The sequence below is a fragment of the Sapajus apella genome, unplaced genomic scaffold (assembly GCF_009761245.1).
Source record: "Sapajus apella isolate SASKATOON/1434 unplaced genomic scaffold, GSC_monkey_1.0 scaffold38, whole genome shotgun sequence".
NCBI classification, from domain to species: Eukaryota; Metazoa; Chordata; class Mammalia; order Primates; family Cebidae; genus Sapajus; species Sapajus apella.
The window spans coordinates 15,305,637-15,324,531 of NW_022436978.1; the positions used below are offsets into that span (position 1 = coordinate 15,305,637).

The following is an 18,895-nucleotide window of genomic DNA, read 5'->3' on the forward strand; positions in this document are numbered from 1 at the left end:
GAGTGACAAACAACTGGCTTAACCAAGGAACTTTTGTAACCCGACCCATCATGAAGCGGGCACTGCCTTGCGTTCAGAAAGGCTGGCGGGGGAGCGAGAGGGGAGAACGGGATCAGCCAGCCTGCATCCCCTCAGACTCTGTGATCCGGTTCCAGTCTAGCTGTGGGCTTGCCAAGGAACAGCAGTCTCACACATCTACAAATAGCCACCATAGTACCTACCACGGCGGGTAGATGTGAGGATCAAAAGAGCGGGACTCTTGGGTGTATGAAGCCACCAGTGCAGGTCAGACCCACAGTCAACATTTGTGAAGTGGGAAGTGAGATTCCTCCCAACAGCTGGGGGCCGGCAGAGCTCAGCTGGCTCCCTGGGGACCCACCTGGCTGTTACAGTAGGGTGAGGGCATGGACCTGCTTCCGGGGTTTGCCTCTGCTCCTCCAGACAGTTCCGCATTTTAGTCTTGGTTGATCAGGACCCAGGAATTCGCCTTCCACAGCGAGAGGCTCAGCTCCAGCAAGGCAGCCACCTTCCCTAAGCCTTCAAGGCCCAGGTTCTAACACGAGGCCTCGCCCACCTGTGTCTCTACGGTCCCCACCACCTTCAGATACCAGCTCCCAGGGCTGATAGACGTGTGAACGCTGGGAAGCACAGCTAAGGAGTCACCACAGAACCTCAGGGGCGCGCATTCCTGTCCGCCTTCCCCGTTCCTCCAGGCAGGGCCTTCTTTTTGTCCCAGTATTTGACTTCGCTGTCCGACAACTGCCAAGAGCAGGCTTATTCCATGCCCTCTAGCCTCCGCCAAATCGGCCTGAAGGGGATTTTCTTTCCACGAATAACTCTTCAAAGGGAGAAAGGATTGCTAAGAAGCAGCCAAGCTGTGAGGTTTTTCTTTCTTTCTTTTTGGATGAGGGAAGGGAGCTATTTTCTCCTGGCAAGGGCAGATACTAACTGGAAAAACACCCTGGAGACTCAGGCCATCAGGAAAGGAAAACCCTGACAAGATGGGGCCTGGCCTCGCCTGCCCCTCGGCATTTTCTCCTGAGGGGCACCCCCAAAGTGGTGCCATTCACAGCACAGTGGCCGTTCTCCGGCCAGGCTGCTGCACCTTTGGAGAGACTCTCTGGCCTCAGAGGGGTAGGGTCTGCGAGCATGTTTGGGAACAGCGGATCATGAGTCTCAGAGAAGCCTTCCTGCTGTGGCCTGTGTGTGTGCCCACACGTGCACACGTGTGTCCTCGTGTGCTGCACTGGGAAAGGATCCGATTTCAGACTTTGGCAGTCTTCATGCTTGGAGTCCTGCCCTTAGGAGGAGATACCGTCAGGTGCCAGACAGAATCCGGGAGAGCCCATCAAAGGAGAATGTGTCGATGGCCCGCAGAAACATGCTGTCTTATATGGAAGAGAAGGGTCACTGTTCAGAGGCAGTAGATTCTCGAGGGCCCAGAATTACCCTTGAAGGGGTGCAGAGGCTGCTCTGAACATGAGGCTCCTGGGTTTGGCCCTTTGTTACTCTGGGACAAGAGTGGAGACTGGAGACCAATGGGGAGGCCAGATCACTGCTCTGCGCAAGAAGGTCAGGGTCCCAGCCAACCTCGAGCTGGGATCCTGCAGCCATACAGATGGCCCATGTGGTAGATGTGAGTAAACCCAGCCCACAAGCGTGAATGAGAACAACTCACAGCTTTGCAGTCACTAGCTCTGGAGACTTTGGTTGACTTTTCCATTTCTCTCAGATGCCTCTGGGGCATAGCAACAGGAGCTAGTGGGAGTAAACCAGTAAGGAGTCTGGGCTGGAAGTCAGGAGATGGGGTTTGCATTCCGGCTCCGTTCCTCCCACCAGCATCATCAAGAACTCAGTTTCCAAAGCGGTACCATGAGAAGGCTGCCACGGCTTAGAAGGGAACCAACATCCAGCCCTGGTATAGAGTAGTAATTTTGCATGTACCCTTTTACTATGGAATAATGCACTATTTTTATCCCTTCCCCCATCGTCTCCCACCATGGGTGCCATATTGAATAGGATTTTGTCAGCCATAAAGCTGTTTTAAGTAATCATTTGTTTTCCCATTTTTATTATTCAATCCATGTCTCCGGTTACCAAGCAGTAACTGATTTAACTGATTTAATTCCACTGTACATCAAAAAATTATGATTTAACTCACTGGTTAGCCTATGCTGTCTTTGTTATAATTAAATGCACAAATACTATTTTACATTAAGAAATATTGGCCAGGCTGGGGAGTTCACACCTGTAAATATTGACCTAGCTCATGGACTCTATTTATACTTTGGAAGACTCTTTGGAACCTGTGATCCCCTGGCTGTACGTCCCTGAACCCTGAAGGCCTTTTAAATGCAAACAGTATGTCATCTGTGATTTTTACAGTTAATTTCTCACATATGAAAATGACTCAAGAAGTGTCTTCACAGGTTATTAAGAGGATTCCACAGTTGTACAGTAAAATACATCCTAAGCAAGTTTCACCCCACTTCCTCAGCCTTTTTCTTTTCCTGAGCCCCTTCTCAAGATCTCCCCTTTCCTGTTCTCCATGTTTCTGCCCACCCTTCCTGGTCTCAGGTCTCCAGTCTTCCCATCATTCACCACCCTAGATTTTTCTGAGTGCCTTGAACACCAGTCTTGTCCCAACTATGGAAAAAAGCCAGGGAATACCTCGCCCCTTGAAGCTGAAACACATCGAGCCAACACAAATCTGTTGGCAGGAACAGCAGGCACAAGAGTCACATTCAGAGTATAAAAATAGCTATTTATAAAGACTCCTTCCTGGTTGCTGGGTGTTCACTTTCCCTTGAACCAAAGGGGCACTGCCCCCTCTTGGAAAAGATGATTCCATCCACAGCTCCGTGCCTGAGGATCACCGAGTGACTGTCCTGATGAGCAGTGAGAGCCGGGGACAGCATGCAGGGTGGATTAGATGTGGTGACACTCTCTGATGGACCAAGGCAGCTGGGTGTGTGGGTGACACAGATGGCCTCGGCAGCACCTGTGAGGTGACAGTCATGGGCCTCTTATAGGACTTGACATCCTGGCCTTACAGCAAAACCCACCTGCCTTTGCTTTTTTTTTTTTTTTTTAACTCTTGATGTAAACTTTGGTTAACATAATTACTAAGCTTCCAAATGTATTCGAGATTCAAGTAATGTAAAATGTTAACAGGTAAAGTACTGTCAACATTATTACTAATATATTACTAATATTTATCACTCAATTATAATTCAACTCTAGTTGCATTTGCCCGTTCTGCGTTTCTATGATACCTGATTTGCTAAATTACTATTTACCTTAGTAATCCAATACTTGTCTGTTATCTTCGGTAGTGGGAGCAATAACACCACTAATAACCCAGCAAGCCCCAAATGGGATTGAGATCATTTGTTTTGTGTTTTAATTGAGATGAATCTGATGAAAATTTATAATTCATGTACAGAAATGTCCTGTTGGCTAGCTACAGTTTTCCCAAATGTGTAGTTTTTGGCTTAGGCTCTTAAAAACTTGAATTAGTTGCCAATTCCAATAATCAGGAGATTTTACATGAAAATATGTTTCTGGATTCTCTTTCAAAAATGTCAGCTCTGACAATACTTGGGCCCACGCTCTGACAGGGCAGCAGTTGTGGGACACGTGAGTCCTCCCATCCTGTTGTGAATTGTGTCATCTCAAGTTGCCTGGGGAGCTTGGAGAAACCTTGGAAAGCAGATGGTCCAAGCCCTTTTTTTTTTTAAGACAGAGTCTCTCTTTGTCACCAGTCTGGAGTGTAGTGGCGTGATCTCGGCTCACTGCAACTTCTGCCTCCCAGGTTCAAGCGATTCTCCTGCCTCAGCCTCCTGAGTAGCTGGGATTACAGGCACACGCCACCACACCCAGCTAATTTTTTGTATTTTTAGTAGAGATGGGGTTTCACCCTGTTGGCCAGGATGGTCTCAATCTGCTGACCTCGTGATCTGCCTGCCTCAGCCTCCCAAAGTGCTGGGATTACAGGTGTGAGCCACCACACTTGGCCCCGAGCCCTTCTTTCCGAGATGAGGCCTGGGGGTGCTAAGTGACTCTCGTGGAGGCACGTGCTGGTGTGTTTGATAACGGGGTCTGGGGGACAGCTCTACCCGCTTGTACAGTGCTGTGTCCACTCAGTCATTCTGCCCTCCCCGCATACAACACAGAACACCATCTTGTGGGTAGCATCTGTTTCACAAGGGCTCCCAACCTCATGCTAACTGACACCCAAGGCCTAACTATGTGAGTCATGAGTCACTCAGAGAACCTGATTATCAAAGTCCAAACCACAAAGAGGAACACCTTCACTTCAAGGGCTTCTATTTCTAGAAATAACTGTAGTGTTCTCTGTGTAGACTTCTAAGCCCAAATAAATGTTTTCATGTTTTGAGAACTTCAAAAGCCCATTGCCCTTAAAACTTCCTTGATTCTCAGGAAAGGGTCCCCAGAAGCTCGGGGTGGTACAGGAAGCTGAATGCGTAGCCTCTGCTGGTAGAGCGGATGGCCAGCAGCTAGCTGGGTCTCACTTGTGGACATCCTTGAAAACAGCCTATTCATAGCTGTCAGGATGACGGATTCCAGCCCTAAACTGCTGACAAACATAACAGAACATTTTTAGTTAGTCTTATATTTTCTCTCATCTGTCTAATGAAAAAATTCAACTAGCTAGTGTGCAATTGATGTTGTTTTCTTATAAGCCAGGAGGCAATTGAGAAAACCCAGAAATAGAGTTGAGCCATGGTGTCACTACTTGTATCTGCCATTTCTCCATGTGGCTGAGAGTCCCTTGGAGCACACAGGAGGACCTTCTGCCTCAAGAATGGAATGGGTTCCTCTGGGTGGTTCAGAGCCTGACAGTGAACCCAGGAGTTTCGTGGAACTGGAAGTCAGCCTCAGAACAGCTGGTTAAGGATGAGTCATCTCCAGCTGAAAGGTGGTTATGAGAAGGAAAGAAACGGTGGGCCAAAGACAACTCAGGAAGAGAGATGCAGAGAAGGCGTTCCAGCAGCCATTAAAACATTGTTAGTTTTATTTTCTTCAAAAAAATATTGGCCACCTACAATAGACTCCCCACCGTAGACCTGCCCTTACCCCTGCAGCCTCTGGGAATGCGTCTTCCTCCCCAGTGATTGCGTCTCCTAGCAACAAGGAAGAAGAGCTGCTGAGCGCTTACTATGCATTCAACACCTGCTTGCTACTTCGCATCTGCCACATAAGCCTCACAACTCTGTGAGTAGAAAATAATGTTCCCGTTTTGTAGAAGAAGTGAACTTTCAAAGGATTTCAGTAACTTGCCCAGCCCGGGAGTGGCAAAGCCAGTCACGAACCCTAGCCCCTCAGCTCTCGGACGCCATATTCTTGTACAACAGAAGACGAAACAGACGAAAATTCGGTGCCACGCTCTGCAGCAGTGGTCCTCCAGCAAAGGCTAATAGTAAAGCAGCTGGTGAGACATCTTCAAAAGAGGAGAGGGACCGCTGCACTCAGGCTCTCTGGTTGGTAGTCAGGGAGAGTGGGGGCCGCATCTCCTAGCTCAAATTGTAGGGTACCACGTGCCTATAGGCTTTTCCTAAAGGCTTTGAAAGGGATGGTGGTGGTGTGCTGGTGATGGTAAAGGAAAGGCAAGACGAGGCAGAGGGGAACTCAATCTGTGAATGTCCTTATTTGTACGTATGGCCTAGCTTCTTTCTCTGTCTGAAATGTTCTTTCTCCACCTTCCCTGTTTGCCTTCTATATCCTTCTAAATGCATCTCTGGCATCTGCCTACTAAGAATTGGGTGTCCCTCCCATTACGAACCCCCTAGCTTGTTCTTAGCCTGCCACACTGAGATCTCTTCCTGCCTGACTTCTCCGGGTGTCCGGTGCACGGAATGCTATTTTGTTCTTTGTTGTACTCAGCACGTCTTCTCTAGTCCCTGGCACAATGAATGTTTGTTGAATTGATGACTACTTTGTCTCACACCAAACATGTACATTCTCAGAAGCATATTAGCAATTTTCTTTTCCAAGACGGAGTCTCACTTTATCTCCCAGGCTGGAGTGCAGTGGCACGATCTCAGCTCACTGCAACCTCCACCTCCCGAATTCAAGTGATTCTTCTGCCTCAGCCTCCTGAGTAGCTGGAACTACAGGCACGCGCCACCACGCCCGGCTAATTTTTGTATTTTTAGTAGAGATGGGGTTTCACCATATTAGCCAGGATGGTCTCGATCTCTTGACCTCATGATCTGCCTGCCTTGGCCTCCCAACGTGCTGGGATTACAGGCATGAGCCACCACGTCTGGCCACATATTAGCAATTAACATCACTTTGGCCAACTGTGTGACCAGTCAAGATAAGTAATCAAGGATTAGGGTATGGTATGATGCTGAAAACATCTATTAAACTAGACATATGTGGAACATAATTTTTTACCCAAAGTCAAGATACATAATTTAATAAATATGATCACTTTTTTCTTGCCCAGAGAAATAGGAATATATAATATCTACAGCTCCACATCTTTATCTGCCATCTTTGCCTCACTATGTTATACAGGTATGCCAGCTCAAGACACTGAAATAATAATAGCTGATAAGTAAGTAGCTAGCATTCTTGATGAGCCTACTATGCAGCAAGCCTTATGTGACGTGCTTTGCTGTCACCTCATTTAACTTTTCAACTACCCCTTGAAGCAGGTATGTTTCTTATCTCTATTTTAGAGATGAGGAAATTGAGGCTTAAAAATGTTAAGTCACTTGTCAAAGGTTACACCGCCAGCAGTGAATGAGCAGTCTATTTGACCTTTTCAGTTATCCTGCGATACTGACCTAACCGTGACCTCTTAACCTTTATTAGTTCATCGAAGAGCTACGACTGGGCAAAAATAGCTGTGGCTTCCGGAAACTTTTATTAAAACTCTAAATCTCCTGGCAATAACTTTCAAAAGTCATGATTCAGGCCAGCAGTGATATTTGAAAACGGAATCACAAGCAAGTCTCCTGGCTACAGATATGCTCTTGCTGCCAAAAAGGAATGCTTAGCTCCAGCATTGATGACAATCTGTGTTTTTCCCGTTACTTGGTCTTTCGCCATCATTGACTGCAGAAAGACACTGACCCTCACTCTGTCCTCCCTGGAGAATCCCCTCGTCCTGTCTGCTTACAATACACCCAGCTCTTCTAACTTTATTCATGAGGCATAATTCCCAGAGCTTGCTTATTCTTATTTCCTTCATCATTTATCAATTCTTTTCATGCATACTAACAGTCAGAAAAGCTATTTCCCAACCAACTGGATGTCAGAAGTAATGGAAGGACACAGTCTCATCTTCAAGTTCTAGGTAGACTCTTGGGGAAATATGCAGAAAAGAGTTATGTCTATTATTCTGAAGAGTCGTCTGCTATGACCTAAGGAAAAACGAGGAAAAAATATGAGCCCTCTTCCCTCTGAAGACTACTCCTTTCCCCTCGGTCGACAAACCTGACGGGAGAGGATTAGCAACATGGAAGGTAGCATCCTCTCTTCTGAGTGCCAAGAAGAATGTGATTTTGTTTAATCCTTCCTTAGCAAAATCTGTCAGCTCGTAAAGTGGACAGGTGTCCCTTCTCTTAGCCAACCCCTGATAATGGGGTGACAGTGGGGGTGGAAGGAATGGAATATCTTCAGAAACACTTCCTAGTGAGACCATCTGATCAAAAGCACCAACGTTCAGGACAAGCCATCTGACTTTGCAAAGCCTTTTCTCCTGAAAAACTGTAAAGCTCCGAGTAGTGAACTCTTACTTTGAAGCAAATATGACAAGATTTACCCTTAACTGAAGGATTGCCATGGCCCCAGCAAAGACATTTGAGAAAGGGGGGTGGTGGTTATTGTTATGAAACAACTCTTCTTTTTTTCCAACTTGCCCACAAATCTGTATCTAATTCTTGCCATTCTGCTTCCCCGCGGTCAGAGCACACATTTCAGCTGGGTTAGTGCAGGGCTCTCCCTCCTCTATCCTAAGACGGCACATCTCTCAAGTCGTAGAAGGATCTTTCCCTTACACCCCAAACATGCCCCAAAGTGGGTTCTGCCTGAGGAATGGAAAGGACAGTGACCAGAGCACTGTATCAATATTTGCCACCTCTGGTTTGACTCCTCATAGAACTCTTTCCTTGACGCAGCTAGACAGAACTTCTTCCTGTTCTGACCAGGATGTTCAGACAGCAGTTGGTAGTTCACCCAGGGTTACCATGATGTCTAAGAAATGAGCGGATTTTCTCTAACTTCCGAGCCAGAACAGTTGGTAAAAATTCTATTCCTTGATCATCTGATTGACAAGTGCTGAAAATGTAAGATTAGGGAAACTGCTGAAGGCTTGAGCCTCCCAATCCAAAGAACGTAGCTATTTTACGTGAGCATTTCAAGTACGGGATATTGAGCCATGTCTCTGCTTTGTGGTCCAGGATGAAGAACAAGCTGTGGTACTTCGAATTTGGCACCTCGGAGACTTTTGCAGCAACCTGCAAGAAACTCCATGACCACATTGAGTTGGAGGTAAGTTCCCAAGTGGGGAGAAGGCTTCCTGGACCTTGTTTCTGCTCCTGGATTGTCACACACCCACAGGATGGATCGTCTTGGGTCCTGAAGAGGTGGCCTAGATCGTAGTCTGTGTTGTTTCTCCATCCTGTTCCAAACATCTCCATACCCTCACTCAGAAGGTTCCAGTGGCCTGTCTAGAGAATCCCTGGGGCTGTGGGACACAGAGGCCCCAAGTCCCCAGAGCCACACTTCACTCAAGCCCTCAGCCCTCCTTCCACCCTAGCCTTGCGATTCCCTCTTTTCTGAGAGGTAACGTCTCCACTGCCATTAGCACAGGGAGAGGGGCTGTTGCTGGGCAGAGACAATGTCCCAGGCCTGGTAAAAGTCTGGGAACTGGTGTTTCCAGGGCAGCAGGGGTGGGGAGCACAGCAGCTGCAGCCAGGCATCCCGCAGCTCACCTGCCCTGCTGCTCACAGCTGCTCCAGGGGGCTGCTCACAGGTACCCAGGGTCAGTTTCGTGGGTGCACAATCTGTGTGGTCACAAAATGTCCCTGTGCTTAGAAGGGCCCCTGGTTTAATGCTGTTCTGCCACTGTCTTGCAATTCTTGATCATTTTCTAATGAAGAACCTGGCATTCTCATTTTGAACTAGGCCCCACGAGTTATGTAGCCCGTCCTGTTGGTGTACTTGTGTTTCACTAACTCTCCTGGCTTGTAGCGGCCTGCCTCAGACAGTTGGCATGGTGGCTCCCCTCCCCTGGTTGAGAAGCTGCCCGCTTCCCACCCTCTCACCCCGCATTGGCTGGGCTCCGCTCCTGAAGCCCTCTCATTGACTGCTATGAGAACATCTCCTAGGTCTCCAGCCAACTGAAAGCCCAAACTTCAATGCATACCTGCTCCGTGGGACTTCATGCCCACTTGTTCTCTTGCCCAGAGTGCTTCGCTCCCAGGCCTACCTTCCCGTGGGATTTAGGCCTATAGTCTTGTTTTCACTTGAGAAAAACAAGTGGAAGAGGCAGCCAGAGAGGTCAGCCAGGGTGGGCTCCTCTTGGCCCACAAGCTTCGCCTCTAAGCCCGTGCTGCAGTCCCATGGGGCCCGGGCCTCCCTTGGAGGAGGAGCACGTGGCCTGGAGCCACGGAGGGAAGCCTTGTCCCTCCCTGGGAAGGGCCCCGGGACTCCTCACTCACAGGGACTTTTCACAAACAGAACACCAAGCCAGAGGTTCTGTGCAGCTGCATTTGACTCATCTGCCTGCCTCTCCCCTTCGGTTGCTGGGTTACCAACACCAGGGTGGGAGGCAGCAAGCTGGCTAATCCCCTGAACTTACGGCCAGCTTGGTCAGAGGGCAGAGAGGCCAGGAGCCAGGGCGTGTGTCCCCAGGTGGTACATGGGGAGTCTGAGAAGTCAGCCCTCTCCTCTCCTGCACAGTGCCTGGGAGCTGAGGAAGGAGAAGAGGCCTTGGCAGGGGGCAGAGTATGGCTAACAGGGATATGTGTGCGTTTCTTCCCCTTGGCACGGCCATCTGGTGGGGTCTCTTTAAATATACCACAAGTGAGGGACAGCCCTGGCCTAACCACAGCCAGCTGCAGGCGCACAGCAGCGGCTTGTTCTCCCTGCAGCTGGCCTTGAAAGTGTGCCCAGAATACAGCAGCTCAGCTCCCCTGCCTCTGGCCTGCCCTCCCGGCTCCAGGCCCCACAGTCCCCTCTGGGTTTGAGAGACAGAGGCTATTCCTCAACCACAGAGGGGGCCTCGTTGCTAAAGACACTGGTGGCCTCTGGAGGGGATGGGGTTGTTCACTGGTCTGGAGGGGGTGTTGCTGGGCGCTTTCAAAGCTCTTCCTGTTTTCCTTATCTCTCCATAATGAGTCTTTTTAGTATTTATTCATGAGGGTTAGCTGGGGGAGTAGGGCTGAGCATGTCATGTGATGGGCAGCTTCTAACAGCCCTCAGGTTCGGGAAAGGCACCATTTCTGCATCCCGAGAATAGTGGTAGATGGTCCTGTGTCTTGTGATGCAGAGCAGATCTGAGAGAGGCAGACAGGGGCGAGGCACGGGGATAACAGGTGTAAGGAGGCAGCAGAGCCTCGCAGGGAGATGGGAGAGTGTCACAGGCCTCAGGAAGAGCTGGTCAGAGCAGCTATGCTAAGGGACCTTCTAAACGTGGTTGCCGCAGACCACAGGCCAGGCCTTTGAGGACCAGCACATGACCCCATTCAGGCATTGCTATTACGTTTCACCATCATCAGTGCCCACTGCAGCCTTTATTCCAAAGTCACACAACCAACCCTGTGAGCTAAGTAGTCCAGAGATTATTATCCCCATTTGATGGAGAAGCAAGCTGAGGCACAGAGATTTAGAGGGGTAAACTGGGCCAGGTGCAGTGGCTCACACTTGTAATCCCAGCACTTTGGGAGGCCGAGGCGGGTGGATCACCAGAGGTAAGGAGTTTGAGACCAGCCTGGCCAACATGGTGAAACACCATCTCTACTAAAAATACAAAAAGTAGCCAGGCGTGGTGGCAGGAACCTGTAATCCCAGCTACTCCGGAGGCTGAGACAGGAGAATCACTTGAACCCAGGAGGTGGAAGTTGCAGTGAACCAAGATGGTGCCACTGCACTCCAGCCTGGGTGACAGAGTGAGACTCCATCTCAAAAAAAAAAAAAAAAAGGGTAAACTGAAGGGAGAGAAAAGTCAAATGGGACAGGAAAAAGTCACATGCTTTGACTGCTGACCATAACATGTCCTCATATGCTATGACAACACAGCGAGGCAAGTATTGAGGCTCAGGTACATTCAATCTCTTGACCAAAGCTTCATTGCTGAAAACTGGCAAGAGAGAAGATCCAGGTCTTTTAGAGTGAGTTGAGCTTGGAACCCAGTAAACAGAGATGTACCTAACAAGTGCTGGAAGCGGTAAATGTAAAGTCTTCGGCACCAGGCACTGTTTCTTCCTCCTTCACTGTTTTCCTGATTTCCACTGATTCCTCTCAGCTCATGCAGCTAGGCAGGTGTGCTGAGAAACGCTTTGCAAAGAACAGAAGACTCAGTCCTTCTCACTTGAGGAAGGCATAGATTCAGGCTGGATCACAGGAAAGTCAGAGGAGGAAACCCGCCTGAAAGTTTGCAAAAGATCTTCTCACACAGCATCTCATTTATTTTGATCCACAGAACCGGCAGGGCCAAAATTAATGTCCTCACTATATGGATGAGGAAACTGAGGCTGACAGGTTCAGCAACCAGAGGAAGGGAACAACTGTAAGGAACTTGGGGGAACAGATAGTGAAGTCTATTTAGGTTCTTCCTTTTTTCTTTCTTTTTTTTGCCAATCTGGTAAAAAGTTGGATGGTGAAACTCAAAGCTAACATGAGAGATTGCAGTGAAGGTCTCCATTAAAAGCCATTCACGTGGCTGGGCAAAGTGGCTCACACGTGTAATCCCAGCACTTTGGGAAGCCAAGGCGGGCGGATCACCTGAGGTCAGGAGTTTTATCTCTACTAAAAATACAAAAATTAGCCAGGTGTGGTGGTGGGTGCCTGTAATCTCAGCTACTGGGGAGGCTGAAGCCGGAGGGTCACTTGAGCCTGGGAGGCAGAGGTTGCAGCGTGACTGCACTCCAGTCTGGATGACAGAGAGAGACAAAAAAGCAGGCAGGCAGGAAGGAGGGAGGGAGGGAGGGAGGAAGAAGAGAGAGCAAGAAAGAGAAAGAAGAAAGAGAAAGAATGAAAGAAAGAAGGAAAAAGAAAGAAAGAAGAAAGAGAAAGAAAGAAAGCCATTCACACGCTAAAGTGATATACAGGTGATTTCTCTAAGGCTAGTGGCTGTATGAGAAGGAATAGGAAACTTGGTCTTATCTCTGAAATAAAGTCTATGGCCCCTGGCCCGGCTAGACAAGAGAGAAACTGAAGGGAATCCACAGAACACACAGGAGCTGGTTAATATGGCACTTGCTTTACTAGTGCTAAGGAAACTCGATCCAAAGAGTCCTGCAGAGCCATGTGAGTCAGGTCACTCCTGGCCCTGTTTTTTAGGGCCCTGTGACTCAGGCAGGGGAGAAGGTGACTAAATCTACTGCTCACCTGCAGACATTTGGCCAGGGCCCTGACTTGGGCTCACAAGGCCTGGCGGGGAGCCCTGGTCTGTGCTTAGGTTAAACAGCTTACTGAACTGTGTGTCCGATCCTCAGTATTCTCATCTATAAAATGGGGGCATAGGGGTTAGTCTACCTCCCAAGGCCATTATTAGGATTAAAGTTTTTGGGGCTTTTTGGTTTTGTTTTTTTTATGTAACTGGCAGTGGTGCTAAGTGCCTCACGGAATCTGCAAAGCAGCCCTAAGTGGCAGGTGTCATAATCACCTTTCCAGAGAAGGGGGACAGAGGCTGAGAGAAGGTAAGAAGCTCACCTGAGGTCCATAACCTACAAGCGGTCAGGTCAGGTTTCAAATCCAGATCTGCCAGATACCCAAGAGTCTCAGGGCAGTATTGCACTTGAGCAGCTCAGTCTGGAGCAGACACTGTCAACCAGGTTTGGGCATGTCCAATCTCCTGATCATTCACAGGCTTTATTTTGACATTTCAGATAATGTTAAAAGCAGGGATTAAATTTTTCCATTTATCATAAAGGGAGCATAAAAAAATATTGCAAATGTTCGCCCTAGGTGCTTCCTCTATAAGACCACAAAGGAAGGCCTGTGAACGTGAGTGCTGTACCTGACAACTGGGTGCTCCATAAATCGTTGTGGGCTTCTAATTAAGAAGCCAGCATGTTGGTGGGGTGTGGTGGCTCCCACCTGTAATCCTAGCACTTTGGGAGGCTGAGGGGGGTGTATCACCTGAGATCAGGAGTTCGAGACCAGCCTGGCCAACACGGTGAAACCTCGTCTCTACTAAAAATACAAAATTAGCCAGGTGTGGTGGCACATGCCTGTCATCCCAGCTACTTGGGAAGCTGAGGCAGGAGAATCTCTTGAACCCGGGAGAAGATTGCAGTGAACAGAAACTGTGTCATTGCATTCCATCCTGGGCAACAGAGCGATACTCCCTCTCAAAAAAAAAAAAAAATAGAAGCAGCAGCAGGCATGTCACCCGCAACCCCACCCTCACCATCCCTGGTCTAAGGTGGTCTCTCAGGGTGCTCCCTGACCTCTATTCCCTTCCAGAGGCTCTTAATATTCATTCTAACCTGATTTCACCTGATTAAACGATGAGGGGTGGTGCGAGGGAGGCACACAGTCGCCTCCCCCACCCCAGGCCCAGAGTAACCTTGCAGAGGTTTTTGAATGGGATCACAGGTAGAGCAAACCAGATGGGTTTCAACTCAAGTACTTATTTTACATTTTGTAGGGATGTTTTAATTTAAAAATAAGAACTTCCAAAATTCCTTGATATTTAATCCAATCTTTAAAACAATATTCACAAGGGAAGGCCAGCCAGCTCCACTAACATGAACTAACATAAACTTTGATGGAGGGAAATCTGGAAGTCCAAATCTGGAAGGAAGCTGCTCAAAAAAAAAAAAAAAAAATCTGGTCATCCAGTATATTTTGGGGATCTCTGCACATCAATTACTCCTTTTAATTGAGGATTTTTTTAATACAGAAAAGTCTTGAGAACAGTATATCAAACACTCCCAATTCTCCCTCACTCGGAATTGATACTGTCATTATTTTGTCTTACTTCCTTCAACTATTTTTCTGTTTTGTTTTGTTTTGTTTCTTGAGATGGAGTTTCGCTCTGTCATCCCAGCTGGAGTGCAGGGGCACTATCTTAGCTCACTGAAACACCTGCCTCCCGGGTTCAAGTAATCCTCCTGCCTCAGCCTCCCAAGTAGCTGGGATTACAGGCACCCACCCCCACACCCAGTTAATTTTTGTATATTTAGTAGATACAGGGTTTTGCCGTGTTGGCCAGGCTGGTCTTGAACTCCTCACCTCAGGTGATCCACCCACCTTGGCCTCCCAAAGTGCTGGGATTACATGCGTGAGCCACCGCACCCAGCACCTTCAACTATTTTTCAATAGAAGTAACAAAATATTATAGATAAAGCTGAAGCCCCAGTTTTATCTGGGGCGTGAACTTGCCTTTTCGCTCAACTTTATGGTCTCAAGATCACTCTGTGTTAGTGCTGTGGGTTTTTTTGTTTTTGTTTTTGCTTTTTTTAGAGACATAGTTTCACCCTTGTTGCCAGGCCGGAGTGCAATGGCACAATCTCAGCTCACCGCAACCTCCACCTTCCAGATTCAAGGGATTCTTCCTCCTGAGCCTCCCTAGTAGCTGGGATTACAGGCACCCGCCACCATGCCCAGTTAACTTTTGTATTTTTCGTAGAGATGGGGTTTCGCCATGTTGGCCAGGCTGGTCTCGAACTCCTGACCTCAAGTGATCCACCCGCCTGGGTCTCCCAAAGTGCTGGGATTACAGGCGTGAGCCACCGTGCCTGGCCAGTGCCATTATTTTTAAAAGAGAGACTAAGTTCACCCAAACCAGTATGTGCAGAAGAGAACTCACAGCTCTTAAGCTCCAACTGTGGGCATTCTCTACTCTGTCTTAGTATCCACCTGCAGTGCTGCACTCTCTTAAATCAGAGGGAAAGAGGTCTTCAAGCCTTGGTCTCCTGGCATGATCTGAACTACCTTCTCAGCTCACACAGGGAGAGCCTTTCCCTGGAGTAAGGAAAGTGGGAGTTGGCTGACAGGCAGCCTGTCCATGCAGCTACAGTGGAAGAAATGGAAACACGCATGGGGAAGGGAACGTCCAGAAGAGCATTAGAAGCGATTTTGAGTTCTTAGAAAATAGGAGGGGCAACCTGATTGCACATCAAACCCTGGAGTCAGAAGTAAGGCTGGAACGGTCCTGAGAGAGATCCTCTTTCTAGTGGATTCCCTTCCTCAACCCAGTCCAGCAGCTCCCTCATTCCAGCATCACCTTCACTGTGAGACCATCCAAGGCAGCTCCTGCCACTTCCGGGTGCTGCTTCTTGCCCATCCACCGTTCTCACCACTTGGTTTCTTTCTGCTTCCTCCTATTTGCTTTCTTTCTGTTACTCGTAATATGTGTGCTAACCTCTTTTCCTGATTACAGAGGTAATCCAAATTCATGGTAGAACATTTTAAAATAGAGAGTGGCAAAAAGAAAATAATCCCCAATCCCACCAACCAGGAAGCAGCACTGTTACAACACTGGCCTCGTTTCAGTCTTAGAAAAATCTTAGCTCTTGTTTCTTTAACATCAGGCCTCCTGAGGACCTCCGTGAGTTTTTGGCTTGTGAAATCTTCATTCATTTTTAAATGCAGCTCTGTCATCCCCATCTCTGTCTCTTTCTATCATGCACTGACTGTAAGTTTCCTTCACTGAGGCTTAGAATCATTCAGCTTACTAAGGAAAAATTGTTCCTGTCAACTTTCCCTTACAAAATTCCATTGCTTGCTTGCAGTTTCTGGCACACAAAACTTTCTCTTTCTTAAATGACCTTCTTTTTTTTTTTTTATTTCTAACTAATGTGTACCCTGTAGTTCACTTCAAGCCTCCATTCATTCATATGCTTTTATTTTCCTGTTCTTTTCCAATTCTTTTGTTCTTCGTGAATTGCTTTGATTTGCTTTTGTCTTCAGACTCCTGGCTATATCTACTTCGTGTCTTCCATGGACTTGGGAATAACTTTTAAAGATTAAATTTTATGCCTACATGTTCACAAAGTAGTTGTTGGGTGATATGCAGCATATTTAATAGATGAGGCCCAAGAAAGTCTCAGAAGACCGAAGTTAGGGGTCACGTGATTCAGCATGTTGGATTAGAATGCTCTCCCACAACACATTTCTTTCTGGAAGATTCTTTCAGCACCTCTGTCCGAGCCCCAGGAAGCATAAATATTATACCACCAAGGTCCCTTACTGAAATAATAACTTGCCCAGGCGTGGTGGCTCACGCCTGTAATCCCAGCACTTTGGGAGGCCAAGGCAGGTGGATCACTTGAGGTTAGGAGTTCAAGACCAGCCTGGCCAAGATGGTGAAACCCTGTCTCTACTAAAAATACCAAAAAAATAGCTGGGCATGGTAGCGGGCACCTGTAATCCCAGCTATTCGGGAGGCTGAGGCACAGAACTGCTTGAACCGGGGAGGCGAAGGTACAGTGAGCCAAGATCAAGCCACTGCACTACAGCCCAGGTGACAGAGTGAGAATCCAGGTCAAAAAAAAAAAAAAAGAATAACTTTTCCCAAGCAATGTCTACCAAACAAAAGCATCTTTTAAGTAGCAATAAACTGTGAGGCCCCATCAGTAGGAAATGATGTAGACTATTTAGAATATTCAGAGGAATTCATGATCTTCATCACCACAGTCGGGAGATTTGGGAACCTCAGGGAAAAGAAACATTACAATCCTTTTCTTCCTCTACAGTCACAGGTTATTAAACAGAGAATATTATATACAAATGTGTCTTGTCGGCTATAGTAGATATGTCTTTGTTTTTCTAACTTAGTCTGTGAGGTCATAAACTTGCTAATCTTAGTCTTCACTAGAAGAGGAATTAAGAAGGTAGAAGAATTGAATCTTTAAAGGTCACAGAATCTACAAGGGATTGAATAAATACCACTGTGTACACACACATGTTATATCTCAAGTCCATTAGGATCAGCAAATGAACAGCAATAGCAGCAACATACTGAGTACTTACCACGTGGTACGCTCTACCGTATTTCATCTTTATAACAGCTCTGCATGATCGTGTATTATTCTCATTATTTACCCAAGGAAACTGCATCTCATAAAATAAGTACGGACTCCCAAGATCAGATGACTTTAAAGCCTCGACCTGTGATCCCAGGCCCATATGCCCTTCTCGGTGCCACAGGCCCTGCAGTAGGAGATGACCTCTGCATTACCCTCCTGCTCTTAGAAGAGTCCTGTGTCCATTTAGTTGATAAAGGGGCTCCCATTCAGGACTTGGCCTATCAGCCAGTCAGCTTTCTGAAGCAGGGACTTTATTTTATTCATTCTATACCCCTGGACTTAGCACAATACCTAAAATGAAGTAATTTCTCATTAGTTATTTGTTGATTGTAAAATTGAAACAGGAGTAGAAAATTCCATAATTGGGCCAGGCACAGTGGCTCATGCCTGTAACCCCAGCTACTCAGGAGGCTGAGGCAGGAGAATCGCTTGAACCCGGGAGGCAGGGGATGCAGTGAGCTGAGATCATGCCATTGCACTCCAGCCTGGGTGACACAGTGAAACTCCGTCTCAAAAAAAAAAAAGAAAAAAGAAAAGAAAATTCCGTAATAGGTGCGAATACTAGAAATAATCACTTGACCAGCCTCAAGTGACACCTTTTTATTGGAAGCTACCAGGAAAAGGGGCCCACCTTGCTGCATTTGTAACACAAAGGGGAAGATGGCTGGCACTCCCGCCTTCTAACTGCGCAGTGAGTGAGAGGACCTCCCACGCCCTTCTCTGAGCTATTGGTGGTATCTTTTATAGTAGCAGAGGGTCAGGGACAACTGTGAACCAGAACAGGAAATGCCAACATTCTCCCACCTCTTTCCCACCTAACAGAGTTAAGACAGTGAGTGGGCAGTTCCCATGTGGCAGTGAGGGTGCCAGGTGGCTGTAGGGTAGAAGTGACCCTGCAGGGCAGAAATGGTCTCCATTCTGAGCCCTCTCTCATGGCTCAGAAGCCTACCTGCCTCTGATCCCTGCTGGTCCTCAGGCCATCAAGCCCTGCTTTGTCTGCAGGAAAGTGTGATCTCTCCAAAAGCCCCATCCACCCCAGGTTGGTCTCAGCTTCCCAGACAGACAGCAAAGCCCATTAATCTCCATCCAGAGCAAGAATGCCTTAACCCACCAGTTAAAAAAAAAAAACAACTCTTGGGGCGGGTGGAGCAGCGGATAGGAAACAGCTTTGCCTTCTGTCCAGCTCTGAGGCAACCCATCCCTGTGAACTCTGAGAAACAGCAGTTTTGTTTTGGAAACTGGCACCCAGTGCCGGCTCACTCCTGGAAATGAAGTTGGGCCCCCCCACCCCCAGCTGCAATATTCTACTTCCAGTCTGCCTGCCAACACCCCCTTCCAGCTGCCCCTCTCAAAGGCACCATTGTGCCCGCCTGGCACAGCAACAGAGGAGGGCTAAAGAGGAAGAGAACATGTTCTGCCCATGGGATGTTCTTAAGCAGGTTGTGTGTACATGGCTTCAATGCCGCATTCCTTGAGCCCACACAGACCCGCCAGAACTCCATCATCCCTGTCACAGATGGCAGCCACTTTCCAGTCTAACTGGCCCACCTCGACTCACTGTCAGAGAACTCAGAGCACCCAGCAGGGTGGACAAGGCTGGGTGGAAGTGGGGGTTCAGGATGGCACCCTTCCAGCTCAGCGCAAGCTAGCCTGCCAAA

The 18,895-nt window shown here is 47.9% G+C and overlaps 1 protein-coding gene across 7 annotated transcripts in view; it reads left to right on the forward strand.

The window, feature by feature from the left end:
• Window positions 1–18,895, forward strand: part of DGKG (diacylglycerol kinase gamma) — a 208,638-nt gene that overhangs the window by 136,741 nt on the left and 53,002 nt on the right. For all 7 annotated transcript variants that reach the window (XM_032298337.1, XM_032298339.1, XM_032298341.1 and 4 more), the window contains one exon: window positions 8,436–8,526. In XM_032298337.1, coding sequence (XP_032154228.1) covers window positions 8,436–8,526 — 91 coding nt within the window. The remainder of the gene's footprint in view (window positions 1–8,435; window positions 8,527–18,895) is intronic.